Below are 20,916 nucleotides of genomic sequence, written 5' to 3'. Positions count from 1 at the left end.
GGGTCACTATGAGTCAGAAATTCACTCGATGGCACCTGACAATAACAATGAATGTTTTTTCCATTGTATCAGGTAATATGTTTTCAATAAATATTTGTTCAATAATAAAAAAAAAAATACAGAAGAAGAAGAAGAAGAGCCAAGAGTAGAGCGTGTCCTTTACCCAAGACCCTGTGCTGAGATGGCAGAGAGACAGCAGAGACATGGCGGCAATAGAACCAAAAGACCGGCACAAGACAGAGTGGTGGGCTTGCCGGCCCACGGAGCAAGAAAGCTAAGTGCCTGTGGGCAAGAGTCTTGCTGACAGAGTAGGGTGCACCCACTGGCAGAGCTAAAAGAGCTTTGTAAGCAGGGCAGAGGCAAGGCCAAGAGGCCAAGGGCCAAAGAGAGGTGTGCCAATGAGCATGGCAGAAGGGAGGCTGTCCTGATGCAACAATTACATCCTGAGTGTTCCTGAACCTGAACTGTACCCTGAGACTTCCCTAATAAACCCCATAATCATGGGAAAAAAATTTTTTTTAAAATTTCCAAGGCCACAAGATAAAAGATTTTTTAAAATTGTATTTATATTAGCAAGGAATAATTGGAAATTATAATTTAAAAAATACCAGTTATAAATTCATTAAACCATGAAATACCTATTTATAAATCTAACAAGATATTTATAAGACCTGTACAGTAAGAACTACAAAACACTAATAAAACAAATAAGACATAAATAAATGAAGAGGCAACACTGTTCATAGATCAGAAGATTCAACAGCTCCATTGTTTCATTGATACAACACAATTCCAGCTAAAATGCTATCAAAATGTTTTTCAGAAATCCATAGGCTGATTCTAAAATTTTTATTGAAAAATAATGGAATTAAAAGAACCAAAAATGTTTTATGAAGGAACAAAGTTGAAGAAATCACACTATCAATTTCAAGAATTGCCTACAGCCATGTATTCAAGACCATGTAAAATTTATACTGAAAAATAATGGAATTAAAAGAACCAAAAAAAGGTTTTGTAAAGGAACAAAGTTGAAGAAATCACACTATCAATTTCAAGAATTACTTATAGCCATGTAATCAAGACCATGTGGTACTGGCATATGCATAAACAAAAAGAGGAATGAAACAGTGTATACAGCCCCAAAATGGAACCAAGTAGGTTAATTAATTCCAAAGGCAATTCAATGGAGAATAATTTTCATAAATGGTAATAGAACAAGTGGATACCCATATGGAAACAGAAGAAGAAAAAAAGATCCTTAATCCATCTCACAAACCATATACACAAATGAACTCAAATGTACAACCTAAATTTATAAAATGTATAGAAGAAAACATAATCATTTGACCTTGGGTTAGATAAGTTCTTCACTTTGACACCAAAAGTTTAGTTCATAAGAAAGTATATGGTAAAGTGGATGACTTCATCAATATTAAGAACTTTGGCTTTTCTAAAGGCACTATTAACAGAGTAAAAGGTTAAGCCTTAGACTGAGAGATAAATTTGTAAATCACCTATCTGATAAAGTACTTGAATCAAGAATATACAGAAAAAATCTTTCAAAACAAAATTTAAAAAAACTAACAATATAGTAAAACCAAAAATAATTTGAGTAATTTATAAGCTCACAAAATCATCAAAATGCAGCTTAATTACATTTGAAACATGGATGTTACCTCCATTTAAATGTTTTCCACACTATGGCCAGTAAGAAAAATCACTTTCCCAACGGAAGAATAAAGGCCGATTTTCAGGTTGTTGTTGTTGTTGTTATATGCCGTCGAGTCAGACCCGACTCATAGCGACCCCTCCTTGGGTTTCCGAGGCAGTAACACTATGGAAGTAGATTGCCCCATCTTCCTTCCAAGGAGTGGCTGGTGGGTTTGAACTGTCAGCCTTCTGGTTAGCAGTCAAATGCCTTAGGCACTACGCTACAGAAAGTGGTTTCTTTGTTGTTTCTAAGGGCTTCAGACATGAAAGATCTTACTCGTGTATAATTTCACAATAGTCCACAAGGCTTATTACTATTTTCTTGCCCTAAGTTCTTTCCCCTATGTTTAAGGTGTCATAACCACAGTATTTTTTTCTGTTCCGTGCATACAGGGGAGTGGGTGTCTTATGATGATTTATCATTATCAATTTTTCTCTAAATTAATATAGGTGCTATTTTAAAACACCCCTGTGATTTTGAGATAGAATAAACTGATGATAATCAAATGAAAAGTCAAGTGTAATCAAATACACATGCCATACAGAAAAGAATCACATAATATGCAGAAGGTCAGGCATAAGTCATTCATTCTGTTATCTTAATTAAACCCATATATGATTTTCATTCATTTTAAAATCTATTTAGGCCCCAAAACAAGTTTTTAAAATTAAACTAATCCTTGGAATGTTGGGGTATTTCTTGTTCTTTACAATTATATTTTTGATACTTTAATAATTAATATTTAAACCTTAATTTATATCCACTTGTAAGCTAAAATGTGCTCTTATCTTGGCCCCCACTGACTACAAGCCCCATATGCACTACATACATACAAAACAAGAACTATATGATTTCCTGTCTATTCTTTTATTTAGCATGACATCAGTTCTTAATTATGTTTAACTTTCCTACAAGTTTCTCGATGTAATCAATTTTGGGTTATACACACACACACACACACACACATATCCACCATTCATATGTGAGTTTGTCATGCTGTGGTGGCTTGCATGTTGCTGTGAGTCTGGAGGCTATGCCACAGGTACTTCAAATACCAGCAGGGTCACCCATGGTGGATGGGTTTCTGTGGAGCTTCCTGACTAATACAGACTGGGAAGAAGGAAGGAACCAACCACTTCTCAAAGAACTGGGCAGTGAAAACCTTATGAATAGCAATGAAACACTGTCAGATAGATTATTGGAAAACGTTATGAATAGCCCTGAAACACCATCTCATATAGTATTGGAAGATGAGCCCCTCAGGATAGAAGATATTTAAAATACAACTGGGGAAGAGCTGCCTCCTCAAACTAGAGTCAACCTCAATAACGTGGATGGAGTAAAGCTTTCGGAACCTCCATCTGCTGATGAGACATGACTCAAAATAGGAAGAACCAACTACAAACATCCACTAATAATTGGAACAGAGAAATGGGTAAAGTATCAATCTAGGAAAACAGGAAGTTGTCAAAATGAAATGAAATGCATCAACATCAACATCCTAGGCAGGGAGCTGAAATGACTGGTTTGGCTCTTGTGGACTTGTTTTAATTTTCTTCAGCTTCCACTTGATACATCACGCAAAAGACAGAGTTGCAGGCTGGGTAAGAAAACACGACCCATCAACATGCTGTCCGCAAGAAACTAGGATTGGAGGAAGACTCATTAATCTGTGATAATGCAGATTACACAACCTTGCTTATTGATAGGCAAGATGGCCTGAAACACTTACTCATGAAAATCAACGACTACAGCCTTCAGTATGGATCAAACCTCAACATAAAGAAAACAAAAATCTTCACAACTAGACCAATAAGCAGCATCATGATAAATGGAGAAAAGACTGAAGTTGTCAAGATTTCCTTTCACTTGAATCTACAATCAACGTCCCTGGAAGCAGCAGTCAGGAAATCAGATATTGTATGGCACTGGGACAATCTGCTGCAGAAGACCTCTTTAAAGTCCTGAGGAGCAAACTTTTCACTTTGAAGACTAAGATATGCCTAACCCAAGCTATGGTATTTTTCGTTGCCTCATATGCATCTGAAAGCTGGACAATGAATAAAGGAGATTGAAAAAGAGTTGATGCTTTTGAACTGTGGTATTGGCAAGGAATACTGAAAATACTATGGACTGCCAAAAGAATGAACAAATATGTTCTGGAAGAAGTGCAGCCAGAATGCTCCTTAGAAGCGAGAATGGTCAGACTTCATCTCACCTACTTTGGTCATGTTGTCAGAAGGGACCACTCCCTGGAGAAAAATATCATACTTGGTAAAGTGGAGGGTCAGTGAAAAGGGGAAGATCCTCAACAAGATGGACTGACACAATGGCTGCAATGATGATGGGCTCAAATATAGTAAGATGGGACATGACCAGGTGATGTTTTATTCTGTTGTAGATAGGGTTGCTATGAGTCAGAGCTGATTCAACTGCATCTAATGATGACAACAAATATATATATATAAATACATATAACAGCATAAGAGAAACATTTTTGGTAGATACAGAAGTCCAATGAATTCTGCTGTACTAAAGGAATGCTAACTACTATCAACAAATAAGCCCCCAAATATCATTGACTTAAGTTTTTTACTCACAGCAATATTCCTAGATGAGAGATTCTTCCCATGGAATGAATTCAGGGACCCTATCTCCTTACACCTGTGGTTCTGCCATCTTCAAGGACTTTAATGTTTTCTCATACAGACGTTAAAGGAAGGAAATAGCAGAGCATGCCCATTTACTTCCTAACCGCCTTGGCCAGGAAGTGACATACATTATTTCCACTCACAAATTATTGTGTAAACCAAGCTACTCAAACTTTGTGTATTCTCCAGGGAAATATCAATGTAAATTATACTGTTGAATTTGAGATATATTATTTTATATTTGTTAATTTATTTATTTTACTTTATTAGTTACTTTATTTGAGTTTATTTCATGGGCGTATACAGGCAAAAACAGGCTTATATGAACAGCAACAACCTCATGGAAGCAAGGGAAAAGGCTCAGAAATGTAGCCCCTGTGGGAGCAGCAGCTTTCTAGTGACAACACTATACTATGGAAGAAAAACAAATTTTCATGGTCATCTCTGTCATGCCTAAGCGTATATCTAAAAACCTGAAAAATGAAGTATAAGCTCATTAGAGTAAAATTAAAAATCTTCTTAAGGTTAAGGAGAAACTATTAAAAACAATTAAGGAGAAAAAATAGATTATCTACAAAATAACAAAAATTAGATTAATATCAGACATTTCATCAGCAAAAACAGATAACAGAAGAAAATGGAGTAACTTCTTCAGGAAAAACAGCTGTTGCACAGCACTGAAATATTGTTCACAAGATATAGTGTAACAAATTTTTTCAGAAACAAACAAGTATTAATAATTGATAATGAATATAATATAGGAAATACACTGACCACATAAGGAAGGAGAGAATGCAAGAAACAAAGGGAAGAGAATCAAAAAAGAATACTATGAAAAACTGTACTCCAACAAACTTGAAAACCTGTTAGAAATGGATAGTTTTCTAGTAAAACATTACTGACCTAAACTAATACAAGAAAGTGAGACAATCTAAATAGACCAATAACAAAAGAAAAGACTGAAGATGTCATCATAAAACTGCTAGCAAATAAAAAGCACAGACTTAGATGGCTTCACTGGGGAATTTTACCAAACATTTCAGAGAACTGGTAACAGCTCTACTCGAACACTCCAAAATGTAGACAAGAAAGGAATGATACCTAACTAATTCTACAAAGCCAGCATCACCATGATACTAAACCCAAGCAAAGATATCTCTCTCACACACGCTCACATGCACACACACACACATACAATTACAGATAAGTATCTCTCATGAACATACATACAAGAACTCTCAACAAAATTCTAGTGAACATAATAAAACAAATATTAAGAAAATCATAAATGTGGTAATTGGGATTCATATCAGGAATGCAAGGTAGTTCAACATTAGAAAATCAATCTGTGTACTTTACCACAAAAACGAAACAAACAAAAAGTACCAAAAGACCATCTCAACTGATGTGGAAACAAGCATTTGATAAAATTCACCACCCTTTCCTGGTAAAACTTTCAGCAAAATAGGAATAAAAGGGAAATTCCTTAACATAATCAAGGGCACATATGCAAAACCAACAGCTGATATTATTATTATCAATGGAGAAAGACTTAGAGCCTTCGACTTGAGATGGGAATGAGACAAAGATGCCCTTTATCACCATTCTTACTCAAAATTGTACTGGAGTCCTAGCTAGTGCAATAAGGTATGAAAAAGAAATAAAGTCTAGCCAAATTGAGAATCCTGAATGTCCTGTGGACTGCCTGAAGAACAAACACATCTATACTGGAAGAAGTACAGCTAGGATGCACCTTATAAGCAAACATAGCAAGACTTCATCTCATGTTCTCTGGACCTTTTCGGGGGTCCAGTCTCTGGAGAAGGACATCATGGTTGGTAAAGTAGAGAGTCAGTGAAAGACAGGAAGACCCTCAATGGACAAACTGACAACAGTGACTAGAACAATGGACTCAAACACGGCAACAGCTGTGAAGAAGGCATAGAATCAGGCAGCGTTTTGTTCTGTGTATACAGAGTCACTATGAATGGGAACCTATTCAACAGCACCTAACAACAACAATAACAACACATTGGAAAGGAGAAAGTAAAACTATCGTATTTGCAGATGACATAATCCTATACATGAAAATCTAAAAGATTTGAGAAGAAAGCTTCTGGAGCTAATAAAAGAATTCAAAAATGTTGCAGGGCACAAGATACACAAAAATCAGCTGGATTCCTTTATACTAACAGGGAGAAATCTGAAAAGTAAGTCAAGAAAACAATACCATTTACAATAGCCTTCAAAATGGAAAAAATACCTAATAAACCTAACCAGGGATGTAAAAGACTTACACACTGACCACTATAAAATATACCACAAGAGATTAAAAGAGTCCTACGTAAATGGAAGAATATTCTGTGCTCATGGATTGGAAGACTTAATATTGTAAAAATACCAAACTATCTAAAATGATCTACAAATACAAAGCAATCCCAAACCAAATTCCAACAACATTCTTTACTGTGATGGCAAAACGAATTACCAAGTGTATATTCGAAAGAGAGAGGTCCAAGACAGTCAAAGCAATATAGAAGAAGAAAGACAAACCAGGAGGTCTCACACCCCTGATCTCAAAACATAGTAGAGTTAACCCTTGAACAATGTGAAAGTTAAGGGTGCTGACTCCCCACGCAGATGAAAATCTGCATATAACTTTTAACTCTCTAAAAACTTAACTACTAATAGCTTACTGTGGATTGGAAGCCTTACTGACAGCATAAATATTCCTGATCATAAACCCAACTGCATTTGCACAAAACAGTAGTTAGCCATCCCATACTCTGTTATTATCCAGTTGACTTCAACTCATGGTGACCCCATACACTACAGAGTAGAACTGTTGCAAAGGGTTTTCTGGGCTGTGAAGTTTATGAAAGTAGATGGCTAGGGCTTTCTTTTGCTGTGTGCTGGATAGTGTTGAACCTATCAATTTTTAAATTAGTAGGTGAGTGAAAAATGTTTATGCCACCCAGAGAACTATTACTACTCCTAATTTTGTTTTTCTAATTCTTAGTAAATTTCCTTCCCATAATATGAAACAGCTTCTTTAAATAGCTTATTTAATTTTCACCTCCTTTTATTTTTTTCAAAGGTGTTGTTGGGAACTTCTTGCATACATTACTTATATTATGAATGTTAAATTTAAATTGATTATTTAATGTAAATCAGCTAATCATTTAAGCCTTCTAAGGCATTTATTGAAGAAAAGAGAAAAAATTTCAATAGAGAAATCATACCACATAGATATACACAGACTAAAAAGAGCTAAAACATAATAAATAAATAAAAATTTAAATTTTATTTATAACTCTTACGCAAAAATGAGAAAAAAAAATTTCAAGTGACCTAATACTTTCAAAGGTACCTTTTTGCATCTGCTATTTGGTAAGTAATATTTAATTCAGTATTTAATGTAAGAATTATCATTCATGTTCAGGAGACCCACATCTTCTAGGCCTTTAGTCCTATTTTGAGTCTATCATAAAATTCCCAAACTTTAACTTTGAGTTTACATAAGCATATTTTCCTCCAAAATACACCAAGGAGGGTAAATGACACGAAACTGAATAAACGGTTAAAGCTCTCAGGGGCGGGGAGTTAGAAGAAAAGTGTAAACACATGACAGACTTGCACTTTTATCACCTGAGCGTTTAGCAGCTCCTCACACTTGTGTGCTTGTTTCTCGATTGCAGAGATGTACTGTTTTTCAATAGCTTCTACTTGTTGTTTAACTGAAGACTGCAGTAATGCCTGAAAACAAACAGAAAAGGTCATCTGGAGCTCCCACAAACTTGCAGGTCTACTGTTGGCATAAGAATTTTTTTTTTCCATTTGTACATATCTTTAATTTGATATTTTTCTGAATCTACAAAATAGGCATTTATAAATACTGAAGTACATTCACATATAACACTACTTTAAACTTTCGTTTTTATGTTTCCCTATTGCCAAGATTACAGTTTGGCTTGGGCATTCCTTCCAAACACCTTCTCCTTAAAAAAGGCAAGTCATAGAAAATGATAAAGAGGGTGAATAGTTCTGTTAAATATAAATGCTGTGTAGTGAAGACCACACAGGATGAGAAGCGTATGAAAGCTGCTTAAAAAAAAAGAAAAAAAGCAAAAGGAAAAAGAAAAAACCAGACATATTTCACTGGCTGACAAAACTCCACATCCTCTCGGCACACTGTAATATCCCATGGGCCAAGCATGATCTTCAAGACCACAAGTCAAGTAAAAGCAGATGGAAACTCTGAGCAATTTCAAACATAAAAGAACTGCCCCCCAGGAAGTTCACGCCCCTAATATGAAAAGGTATAAGCCAGTGTGCAGAAGCAGAATCCCAAGGCAGTATTCCTAAAAAGTAATAAAAGAGTAGCCAAATCAGCATTTGAAGATGTTCCCCTCACTCACTTCTTTACTGGAGATGCTCAGAATATTATCATCTTTTTTCCTTTCCCTTTTTAAAGGCATTATATGTTTTACTTAAGTGTTCTTAATAATATCTTACATGTTATTTATAAATACTAAATCATTCTAAAATATGCACTCACCCATATATATAAAAGCTCTTTAGCAAATATTCTATTTTTAAAAATCTATCTGGGTAATAAACTACTCATAATCAAAATAGTAAGTTGAAACAGACACAAGCTTTATAGAAAACAGACCTTTGGCACATTCACCAAGAAAAAGAAAGCAAGCCAAATCTCTTAAATAATCTCTGTTTTGAAAATAGATTTATTTGGTTGGAAACAACATGCATTAAGATGCTAATATGCATGTATTTAAAAAAAAAAAAAAGGACCAAAAATATTTTTAAGACCTCTGGAATGGTCTCTCCAACTTTTAGATAGTTAACTTTCTTTTGCAATAGTCAGATGTTCTGATGATGCTACTACTCCTGTAACTTAGTAGCTGTTACCCTGAAACTGCAGAAAGAATTACCAGTAAATTAGCAATGAAAAAATAAAGCTATGAGAATTAATCAAAATACAAGAACCTGTACTGCTGATTTGTTGTTGCTGTTATTAGGTGCCATAGATTTGGCTCTGACAAACAGTAACCCTATGTACAACAGAACGAAACACTGCCTGATCCTGCCACCATCCTCACAATCATTGCTATGTTTGAGCCCGTGGTTGTAGCCACTCTGTCAGTCCATCTCGTTGAAGGTCCTTTTTTTTCACTCATCTTGTACTTTAGTAAGCATCATGTCCTTCTCCAGGAAGAACTGGTTCTTCCTGATAACATGTCCAAAGTACATGAGACAAAGTCTCACCATCCTTGCTTCTAAGGAGCTTACTGTCTGTACTTCCTCCAATATAGATGTGTTTGTTCTTCTGGCTTTAGCCCAATTTATAGGATGTATGTCTTCCAAAGATTCCATAATAAGTTGTATCTTAAAAAGTATTATAAAAACGTCTATAAACAAAAATGTAATCTTCTTACAATATGACTAGATAATTTAAATTCTGAATTTACTATTGGCACTTTATAATATACTATTTACTGGGCTTCAGATAATTTAAAGTATAGTATAGTCACAGACAATTCTCTTGGAATAATCATTACATGGTATCTACAGAGACACATCTTTTTTAGAGAGAAAAACAACATTCTCTTCTGGGATTTGTGTAGGACAGAATTGTTTTGCTTAGTGGGAAGAACTGTTTTCCACTTTCTTATTTTTCATGGTTCCAAATAATCCTATGTATGCTCATGTCTTTCTGTCTGCACTGCATATGTCAACAAGCTGCACCTCAAATTTCCAAGCAGCCATAAGACTGCTAGGAATGAGACATATACACCCACTGGCATCAACCATTCTATGAGTGCTACTTTCATCTATGATCAGGTCCACCACAAGAACACACAATGTTGACAAAGTGAAAGCCATTACTGTTATTTATAAAAGGGAAACAGTAAACAATAGCAATAGATTCCCAAAGGAGAAATGCTTACTCTTTACCAAATTACCGACGTCCATTCTTATGTTGGTGGGTAGGTGTACTGTGGTTCAAGTCTGATGCTGTGTTCATGTCACTGCTGCCGAGGGCTACCAATATGCTGCCCAAGGCTTCTGCTCTACCACTGGGCCTCTTTGGCCTCTACTGCTGGCTCCCACCATGCTACCAAGGTCTATGAGGTTCTCTAGCTGTCACACTACCCAGGCCTCTGCTGCCCAGGAAGGGAGGTGTGAAAGCCCTGCATGGGGCGCACTTGGGCCTCTCTTGTCCTGGACAAGCAAGTGTTACAGGGCTTTCAGCTCCACTAGCAGGCTTTCTGTCAAGAGGCATCTGGTTCCTTCCTGCAACAGGAAAACCCCTGCACAGGATACACCAAGGCAACCTGTACACGGGGCATACTAAGGCCTGTATCCTGCATAGGCAAATGTTACAGCTCTTTTAGCTCCACCACCAAGTCTCTTGCCCAAAAGTGCTCAGGTCTGGCTCCATGGGCCAGCATGCCCACCACAGCTACCTCACTCTGTAGGCCAGCAAACCCACTGTCTCCGTGTTTTGCCATCTCATGTCATCTTCAGTGTCTATTCTTTCTTCTAGGTCTAGGAGGTTCTTTGTGCAGGGATGCTGGGTCCTTGGTCCAAAGAACACACTCTACTCTAGACTCTTCTTGATAGTAGCTAAGTCCTCTCAAACCTCTACAGGATTGGTCCTTACATAAGCCTACTTCTTGTCAATTTCATGGCATGGTTTTCCCACTATGAACTAACAAATCCCCTTGGTAGACCATAAGTCACTCAATTTTCATAGTCCCTGACAATCATTTTGTGGGATTTACAGGACCATGGTTAAAAAGATCATATAAAAGCATTTCATTGTATAACATCTCAGAATATAAATATCAAATTGTGATTTTTAGTAGATTATATCCATTGGAGGATAGGTAAATTAATGAAATACAGTAATAGTAATATTCAATAATAACAGAGAAACACAGTTTGAATAGTGTCCCACCCCCTACCCCTCGATTAATTTTATACAACATACTCATTTTATTCCAAACTTTAAGGAGGCAAGCACTCACAGGGTATAATAGTCAAGTTATGAGCTCTTTCTTTTTTTTTCCTATGTAAAAGTAATTGACTTTTTAAATAGTTCAAATGTCTCATCTAAGCCTCAATTCAGTTATTTAAATCCACACATCTAAGATTAACTACAAAAGAAGCACCAAAGTAGGTACTGGGAATACTGGTTGACAAATGAACATCTGTCCTCATTAAATTCACAGTCTACTAATGAAGATAAGCATGCTCTACATAATCACACACTATAGGACCATTCAGGGTACACATCAGAGAAAGAACAGATGCCCCTAATCTGCCTGTGAGACTCACTAGCATACACAAAAAGCATTAAATACGTACGAATAGACAGCATAAAAGCTGGAGTTAAGTGTGACAGCTAATGGTGCAGCAAAAAGGTAGAAAAGTAGGCATGTCTTAGACATTAAAAGACCTTGTACGCTACAACAAGAAGTTTAGAAACTTAGCCGAAAGTACACAACAGTAGAACTATTAGTGGCACATCTAATTAAGTGAGGCAACTTTCAAAAACTGCCCTTATAAGTAGAATATAATTAACAATCAGGGACATACTTATAAATAGAAACACTGATACTATCCATATATTTTATGGCTTTCTCTATTATTATATAACTGGATATTTATTTTCCAATGTAATGTGCCATAATAATTGCCTTTAAATTCCTCACATATTGTGTAAGTACAAAGATGAACATTAATCAGACATTTCCCTGATTTCTTTTTTTCCCTATAATTTTCTCTGTAAGTATCAAGATATAGTGAAGCCTTTTTGGGGCTGATACAGTACTATAAAAAGACATAACAAAGAATTATTTCCTTTATAAGCAATTTAAACTATTTTTAACACACATAAAGCATTAGAATGTTCACAGTATGTACAGAAAAAAATAAAATGTATCCCAATATACTCTATCACAAAAAGAATGCCACTAAGGGCAGGGAATGCTTTGCTGATTTTCAATATATTTCATTCTTAGCCTCAATTCTATCAGAGATTTGCTGTATCATTCCAGAGGATTTAATTCACTGAAACTGAGTGAGTTAAACTCACTATCATACTTCCTTAAAAAGGATTTTAAAACTGTGACCCAAACTGTATGTTCCTACAGTACAGGAACTATATATTACTCATTCTCCAATATCAATCACAGCTTCTTACAAGAATGACTTGTACATAATAAGCCCATGTAATAGCTATCAGCTGTATAAAAGTTGTTATCTTAAAAAACATGGTATCCAAAACACAGTATTTATTGGAAAGTTCACTAGGCTTCAAATTATAACTACTGCAATGCACTGAACTAGTTGTTGTGGCCCTTCTAGCCATTGGTCTCTATTTTGTGATGTATTGTAAATACTAGTTTCTGGTGGCGTAATGCCTAAGGTATTTGACTGCTAACCAGAAGGCTGGTAGTTCATACCCACCAGCCACTCCTTGGAAGGAAGACCAGGCAATCTACTTCCGTACTAACACTTCCTCAGAAACCCAAGGAGGAGTCACTATGAGTCGGATCCAACTCAATGGCAGTGAGTTTGGTTTGGTTTGGTATGCCTGTCTGAGCAGCTCTGGTGGCTCAGTGCCTAAGGCATCTGACTGTTAATCAGAAGGTTGGTAGTTCAAACCCACCAGCCACTTTGTGGGAGGAAGACTGGCAATCTACTTCCGTGAAGATTTACCGCCTCATAAACCCAATGAGGCGGTTGTCTCTAAGAGTCAGAACTGACTCAAAGGCACTGAGTTTGGTTTTTGATTTTATGCATGTTTAGGGTGAGATGTATCTTGAGTCCCACCTTGTGGGAGGATGTGACTCAAGTCACCACCCTTGGTTTCCTTGAGGGTATATAAATGAAAGTTCTAGGAAAGTTTTCTCTTTTTCTCTGATCCTGCTTTTGGTTCGTCATCCTCTCACCCCTTGACTTGACACAGCAGCCGATCATCTGCCCACTGATTTGGGTTTGTCAGTCCCTGTAACCATGTGAGTTGGGAGAATCCTCCAGACCTACCAACAGAATTGGACTTGCCAGCCTGCCAGCCTCCCAGCCTCCAACACCACCACATGAGCCGTTTCCTCAGGAGTTTGTGAATTCTGTTAGGTGCTACATTAAAACACGGAACCCTAAGACAGGAGGGGAGAATACTGAGGGGAGGAAGAGCTGATGTCAGAAACGATGGAAGTGGCACAGCAGTTTGGAAAAGTGGGACACTTGGGACATCTTTAACCCCTGTCACACGGGGACCAGCCTTGTGCTGATCCTTCTAAAAGAAATTATTCCAACTACCAACTTCAGTTACTAAACATGTCATTGGGTATATTTAATCAATACTCACTCACTCACTCACTCACTCACTGCCATCTAGTCGATTCCGACTCATAGCGACCCTCTTTGGGTTTCCCAGGCAGTGAATCTTTACAGAAGCAGATTGCCCTGTCTTCCTTCCATGGAGTAGCTGGTGAGTTTGAACTGCCAACCTTCTGGTTAGCAGTCAAATGCCTTATGCACTATGCCATCAGAGCTCCTTTTAATCAATGCTAACCAAAACCAGACTCACTGCCGTTGAGTCAGATCTGACTCATAGCAACCCCTCCTTGGGTTTCCGCAGCAGTATCACTATAGAAGTAGATTGCCTCATCTTCCTTCTGAGGAATGGCTGGTGGGTTTGGACCACCAGCCTTTTGGTCAGCAGTCAAATGCTTTAAGCACTATGCCACCAGAGCTCCTTTAATCAATACTAGGAACCTCAATATTTTAAGTTGTAATTTTAGGGGAAAAAAAAGAAAGAAAGAAAATCTCACTGCCATCAAGTTGGTCCTGACTCATAGCGACCTCTCCTTGGGTTACTGAGGAGGTATACCTGTGGATGTAGATTGCCCAATCTTCCTTCCGAGGAGTGGCTGGTAGGTTTGATCCATCAGCCTTTTGGTTAGTCAAATGCCTTAAGCACTACACTACGAGACCTAGAAACCTCAATATTTTAAGTTATTTTAGAATAGAAATGTGAATGGGATAAAATATAGTATGTGAAACACTATAAAACTCCTAGATGGAAAAGTATGTTATATATTCTATGATTATTACACTCACAGGAAGCAAATATATTAAGCAAAAGACTACCATAGTCCAACTAACACATATAAGAAGCTGATGTATCATATTTTTACAATGCAACCAAATATATGCTAGAATTAAAATGACATATGGTAGTGGACTACAGCAACCCAGATTATAGCCCATCGTCCTAAAAAAAATCTAGTTTTTATTTTCTATAGAAATAGCCAAACTGTTACACATCTGATTCCAGATTCACCAAATTAAATAACTTGTTCATTGTTGCAGAGTAAATGTGTCTAAAAAACAAGGTGGTCTCTAAAATATTAATAATATGTTAGTCCTAAGTATATGACCTTAAAAGAACACACTGTGGCTAACTGTAGGCAACAGAACATTATTTTTAAAATTAAAAAAAAAAAAAAAAACTTGATCTAAGCTAGAGGCAAAATATGATAAACATCTGGGTAGGAGTCCCAGAGGAATTTCAGCCTGTTGAAAATAGGAATCTTTCTTTGTACAGTTCACTGATGGACTCAATGTACTCAGAACACTGTATGGCACCCAGAAGAAATTCAACAAATATGTGTTACGTAAACTGAATAAAGGAATCATGATATTGACATGTCCAAGTCTATTTGGCAAGTCTGATTGCCCAGAGAAACTATTAAAACTTTGATGTTGACTATTATCTGTAATTATACTCTTAGTTTACTTATTAATTACAATAGAACAGACAACTCATTGCTACAAATGTCCCCTGAAATCAAGCACAGTTTCACTTTATTGAAAAAATAATCAAAGTTTACCTTTCTTTTCAAACTTCTACTTCAGATCTTTTCCAATTTATAACTAAAAATAAAATGAGTAAAATGAAAATGTATTTGTAAAATCGGTGAGTTAAAACAGTGAAGAAATAGTTTTATGTTTTACTAGAATAAGCCCTCTTTTTGAACAAAGTAGTAGTTCAAATTCTAGACTATTAAACTGTTAACATGTCTGATAATATTCTCTCAAAATTTCAAACACAAACAAGTTTGTTATTCAAAAATAAAGCCTACTTGATTGAGACACATTTCTAAAACTAATGACTCTCAGTCATTTTATTGAATCATTTCTCCATAAGCTCTGCAGACCTATTTTACAGATAGAGACTATTCTTATGAAATGTGACCAAAATCACAGTTTAACAATTGTAATGAAAAAACACAGTGTAACAATTAAAACAGAAACCACTAAGGCTTTCAGCAAGAGCAGTTCTATAACTTGACATATTATTTTAAAAAGTCTTCAATGTTGCAAACTACCAAAGGCACTCAAATGCTACTAAAACTTTCTCCATCAATGGGCAATTAGTGAGAAAGAACAGTTTGTAGCACTTATTTCTGTGAGCCACATACATACAAATTAGTTAGAAATCTACAATGCATGCACCATGCAGGAACCTTTTTTTCATTATGTAGAATTAAGAGTAACACAATTAACTCGTTGGTAATGAAAGAGTTAATTCTAATAAAAAACTAGTTGTTATTGTATCATATATCGTTCAAGAAAAGTGCTACATATATACTAACAGATCAAATAAAATTTACTTGAACTTCATTTGAACAATTTGTTAACATGAAGCTCTTCTACAATACTTATATTCCCATTTAATAATGAATAGACTAGCAACAAAGCTGTGGAAAATGAAGAAATATTGTCCAAATGATGGCAGGTGACTAAATGTGGCTCTGAATATTGATCTGAGTCTCCAACATGGACTAACTTTCAATGACATATTTTGCCACTTTTAGGATCTGAAACTTAAATCTATAACCCCACTGACTTATAGCACAGAAAGAGAAATGGAATCGATTTGCTTTATATGTATGTTTTATATTTTATAAACTTAATATAATATTCAATACTACATATAAATATGTATATACATATACATACATGGATGGATAACTGTTGTTGCTGTTGTTGTCATGTGCCTTCAAGTCGGCCCCTGACTCACAGCGACCGACCCAACCCCTCTTTGGGTTTCTGAGGCGGTATCACTATGGAAGTAGATTGCCCAACCTTCCTTCTGAGGAGTGGCATACACGTGTATATATTAAAAGGTCTATGAGCAATGAGCCAGTAATACAACTGAGGTACAGATGTAGTTGCGTTAGAAGGAAATGTTAAGCTGTCTTTGAAAACAGTATTTAGACAAAAGCAGCACTTAGACATTACAGAAAATTTTGTTGAGATACAAAAAGCAATAATGTGATTAAAACTTATCACCAAGAGGTAATTTAAAAGCACAATTTAAAAAGGGACTAGAAAGTATAAAATGATCTGGGGCAAAGGCTTGAACCTAGTCTTAAGGCTTACACTTACTTAAAACAGGCTCTGTGGTAGTTATGTTTGTGTGTCAACTTGGCTGGGCCTGGTTGAGTGGCTGGGCAGCTGGTGTTAGTTGTTCCCCATCATGAGACTGGCAATCAACTTCATGGTGGGATCTACCACAAGCAGCTGAGTAGCTGCTTTTGGGTATGTGGTCTGCTTCCTGTATATTAGCATGTATATAAGAATGGTCTCTAACCTATGGCACACTTGGACCCTGCATGCAGGCATGTCATTGCGCAGCCAGCTATGCTCTGCCGACCTTGGGACTTACAACGGACTTAAGTTAATGGCCTGCCGTGTGATTTGGTAGTATCGGGACTGTGCCTTGTCACTTGTCAACCTTGGGCTTGGCAGCCTCAGCAGCCAGCAGCTGTCTGAGTGAAGAAAAGCCTCTAGATTCAGTGGGCTGGGAGCTGGAGGCAGAGCTGAAGCCCAAGGCTGAGGGGCTTTCACCCAGCCGCTAGAGCCTGGCACTTTGAACTTGGACTTCTAGCCTCCAGAATTGTAAGAGAGTAAACTCCTGTTTGTTTAAGCCATCCCATTTGTGGTATGTTCTTGTCAGAGTAGCACTAGGTAACCAGAACAGGCTCCAAATGCAAGTGTAGGTTCATGAGCTCGTGTTAGTCAGGCTGGCAGAAATTAAGCAACATTCATGCCCCATCAGACCCTTGGGGAAAATGAAGGTACATGTTCTTAAGACTAAATTCCAGATATCTTAAGAGAGATGAATTGTCCCCACCCCTCTCTTTTTCTTAGAAAATAGGACAGCAACTATCAACTAAAATTTCAGAAAAGCTGGATCTTGAAAAACAAGATTTTTCCCTTTCCTTTTCCTTAATTTACAAAAGAAATAACAAGGTCATGTTGAGGCTGCTGAAAATTTATCCTGTTAAAGATATCAAACATTTGGAATTGCAGTTATCCTCAAGTTTTTCTATGTATTTGAATTACATTGCAGTGGTACTATACAATTCAAAAAGAAAAATGTTAAATTATGGGTGTAGATCTAAACATGGAAATTCAATATGGTCTAGCCATGCTATAAAGTGCTCTGGAGGCTGTGGAAGCCAAAGAAAATCTCCAGGAGAGAGGGAATCATTCCTGTTGGCCTTGTTGTTAAGGGATTCTAGTAACATAAGAGTTGTTGCCTCAAACACCACAAAAGTTTCCCAGTGAAAATTTCTTTTGTGCCATGCATAACACATTAAAATTAAGATGTTTCTAAAATTAAGCACAGCACAGAGACTCTGCATGCCTGCCTTCCAGATACTTTAACCTTTAGAAAAACTGCCATATGGATATGCCTCTTCCTCACATGCCACAATATTATTTTTTGTGACTTGAATAAGAGCTACAGTTTCAATTAAGAAGGAAAACAGAAAAGACTTCTGACTGAAATAATATCTTCAGAATTCTCTGTAGTATTAAACAAAGCACCTGGCATCTATCACTTTCTGGAAAATAAAATCATAGACTGTAAGAAGAAAGAAAGCCATCTACATCTCAGACATATTTGGCTTAAATATACATTTATTAACTTCCCAAGATGACAGAATATTTTGTTGAATAGAGTCCTACATCAAGCCTTGAGTGACATGAGTTTTATTTGAAACTCTCTCTCCATTTGCTTAATTTATTTGATCAAGTCACTATGTTTCTCTCTATGTCTCAGATTCCTCATCTAGTTAATGGGAAGAATAATAGTGTTTGTTCTTTGCCATCGATGAAGAAAATTCTGTGAAATCATGATAATTAGTTTAATTATTGATATTAATATTATTTCAAAATAGAATTTTTCTAACCGTTTACTGAGTTTTGAGACTGAAATTCATTGTTCCATGATATATGAAGCTCATGGCATGTGGATTCAAGTTAGGATCAAATTATTTAAATAACTAGATCAGAAACCTTACAGAAAGAAAGGCTTAGAGAGCTACTTCCAAAAATCAGTCAAGGAACCCTCACAGATCACAACTGACCTGTGCTGAGCTTCTGGCTCAACAGCAGCTGTCAACAACAACAGAAGGCCACTCAAATGAGAAGCATTTTCTCCTCATTAATCGAGATGTGGTCACCAAATACAGTAGTGAGATCATGTTGACGTGGCTCAAAAATTAGAAAAGGAGTTTCTTTTCACACTGAAAAGCCATCAACATTGAGAGATTATAGGTTTGATTTAAAGCAATTTTATGGCAGGTAACATTCATGAAGACTAAATTATCCTTTATGTTTTTATTTTGAGTATAAAGAAAATAACTGTGAAATAACGTGAAAAATTTAAGATATTTCAACTATGTTCTTTTCCAGTTAAAAGTTAACATTACAAAAGTGATTAGCTTAGAGTGATATATGAAGTCATTTAAAAATGACTGGATTGTTAGTGTATATTTCTAGCTGGATTGTGTGGAGGTAGGGGAGTCCTACGGGAAGGGACAAAATCATCACACTGGCTCAAGGAACCCTTAATACGTTAACAGGGATGGGAGTATTTCATTATTCAAAGATGATACAAAGAGGTAATTACTGGTTGAACATCAGCCCAAATTACACTGCTCAAATTGGACTGATTACCAAAAAAACATTTGCTATTTGAATATTCTGCTAGAACACCAAAATAAGTTATTTCCTTGGTGCTTCTGGCTAAATGAACTAACTCAGACAGTACATAGATTATTCCTCAAATGGCAATCCTTTCTAACTGCTATAAAGCCACTTGACAATCAATTCACTGCAAATCAGAGACAAGCCAATTTTCATTAACTTTCCAGTCTTGTAAATAATAAAGCCTAAAGGGAGGAGGTAACTGGGGCACAAGCAATTATGGAAGCAAAACTTACATTTTTTTTTCCTGTACATACTTTCATATCTTTTGAGTTTTGTGTTGCATACATTGGTTACCTTGTCAAAAATAGGTATTTCTAAAAAGATAAAGCAAATTATTCTTTCTACTTATATCTTCAATATAAAATCTATATTCTAATATATCAAGTTTTCTCATAGCTTATTAGTTAGAACTTAAGAGTAAAGTCAAAACTAGCACTGCATTTTGATACTGGGTTACATGCTAATGGGAAATGATGACCAACATCTTAAATGGCTATTCTTCAAAATGTCATTGGTTCTTACATTGCTGCTTCCCTTCCACAGTCTGTGTTTTCAGTTCAGAGTGATGAATAAGGCTAAATGTTTCTCTCCTTTTTTCAAACAGGCAAGAAATAAAAAATTAGATATATACCTTTATAGATATTATTTTTAGAAATGATTTTTTATGTACACATTCTCATTTGGACCTAGAAAATTTAATAAGCGTGTCTGCCTAAGGCACTGGACTGCTAACCAGAGGGCTGGTGGTTCAAACCCACCAGCAACTCCTTGGAAGTAAGATGGGGCAATCTACTTCCATAGTGATACTGCCTCAGAAACCCAAGGAGGGGTCGCTATGAGTCAGTCCAACTCGAGGACACATAACAACAACAACATCTTTCATCAGTTTATCTTTCCTGGCCTTATAAGTATATGGTATGAAACCAAAAACCAAACCAAACTCACTGCCATCGAGTCAGTTCCAACTCACAGCAAACCCTCCTTGGGTTTCTGAGACAGTATCTCTCCGAAAGTAGATTGCTCAGTCTTCCTTTTGAGGAGTGACTGGTGGGTTTGAACCATCAGGCTTCTGGTTACCAATCATATGCCTTAGCACTAGGAAATTAATACGAAAAAAAAAAACTAAAATAAATTTGAAATTAATATATAACTAATACTGCAGCACTCAAAATTAAAAACAGTTCCTTATTTCTGGAGAGTACACAATGATGCAAAAACAATTATTGTTGTTGTGGTTAGGTGCTGTCGAGTCGTTTCCGACTCATAGCAACCCCATGCACAGCAGAACAAAACACTGCCCGATCCTGTGCCAGCTCCATGATCCCTGCTATACTTGAGCCCATCATCGCAGCTACCATGTCAATCCATCTCGTTGAAGGCCTCCCCCTCTTTTGTTGACCCTCTACCCTACCAAGCATGATATCCTTCTCCAGGGAATGGTCCCTTCTGACA

At 36.5% G+C, this 20,916-nt stretch overlaps 1 protein-coding gene across 1 annotated transcript in view; it reads right to left on the bottom strand.

The window, feature by feature from the left end:
- Window positions 1–20,916, bottom strand: part of CCDC91 (coiled-coil domain containing 91) — a 384,586-nt gene that overhangs the window by 84,310 nt on the left and 279,360 nt on the right. Inside the window, exon 7 of the mRNA XM_007949805.1 lies at window positions 8,011–8,118. Coding sequence (XP_007947996.1) covers window positions 8,011–8,118 — 108 coding nt within the window. The remainder of the gene's footprint in view (window positions 1–8,010; window positions 8,119–20,916) is intronic.

Source organism: Orycteropus afer, unplaced genomic scaffold, assembly GCF_000298275.1.
Source record: "Orycteropus afer afer isolate SDZICR_OR568_19922 unplaced genomic scaffold, OryAfe1.0 scaffold00254, whole genome shotgun sequence".
Taxonomy (NCBI): domain Eukaryota; kingdom Metazoa; phylum Chordata; class Mammalia; order Tubulidentata; family Orycteropodidae; genus Orycteropus; species Orycteropus afer.
Note: the sequence above shows the minus strand (reverse complement) of the source record. Positions and strands in the feature narration are given on the sequence as shown.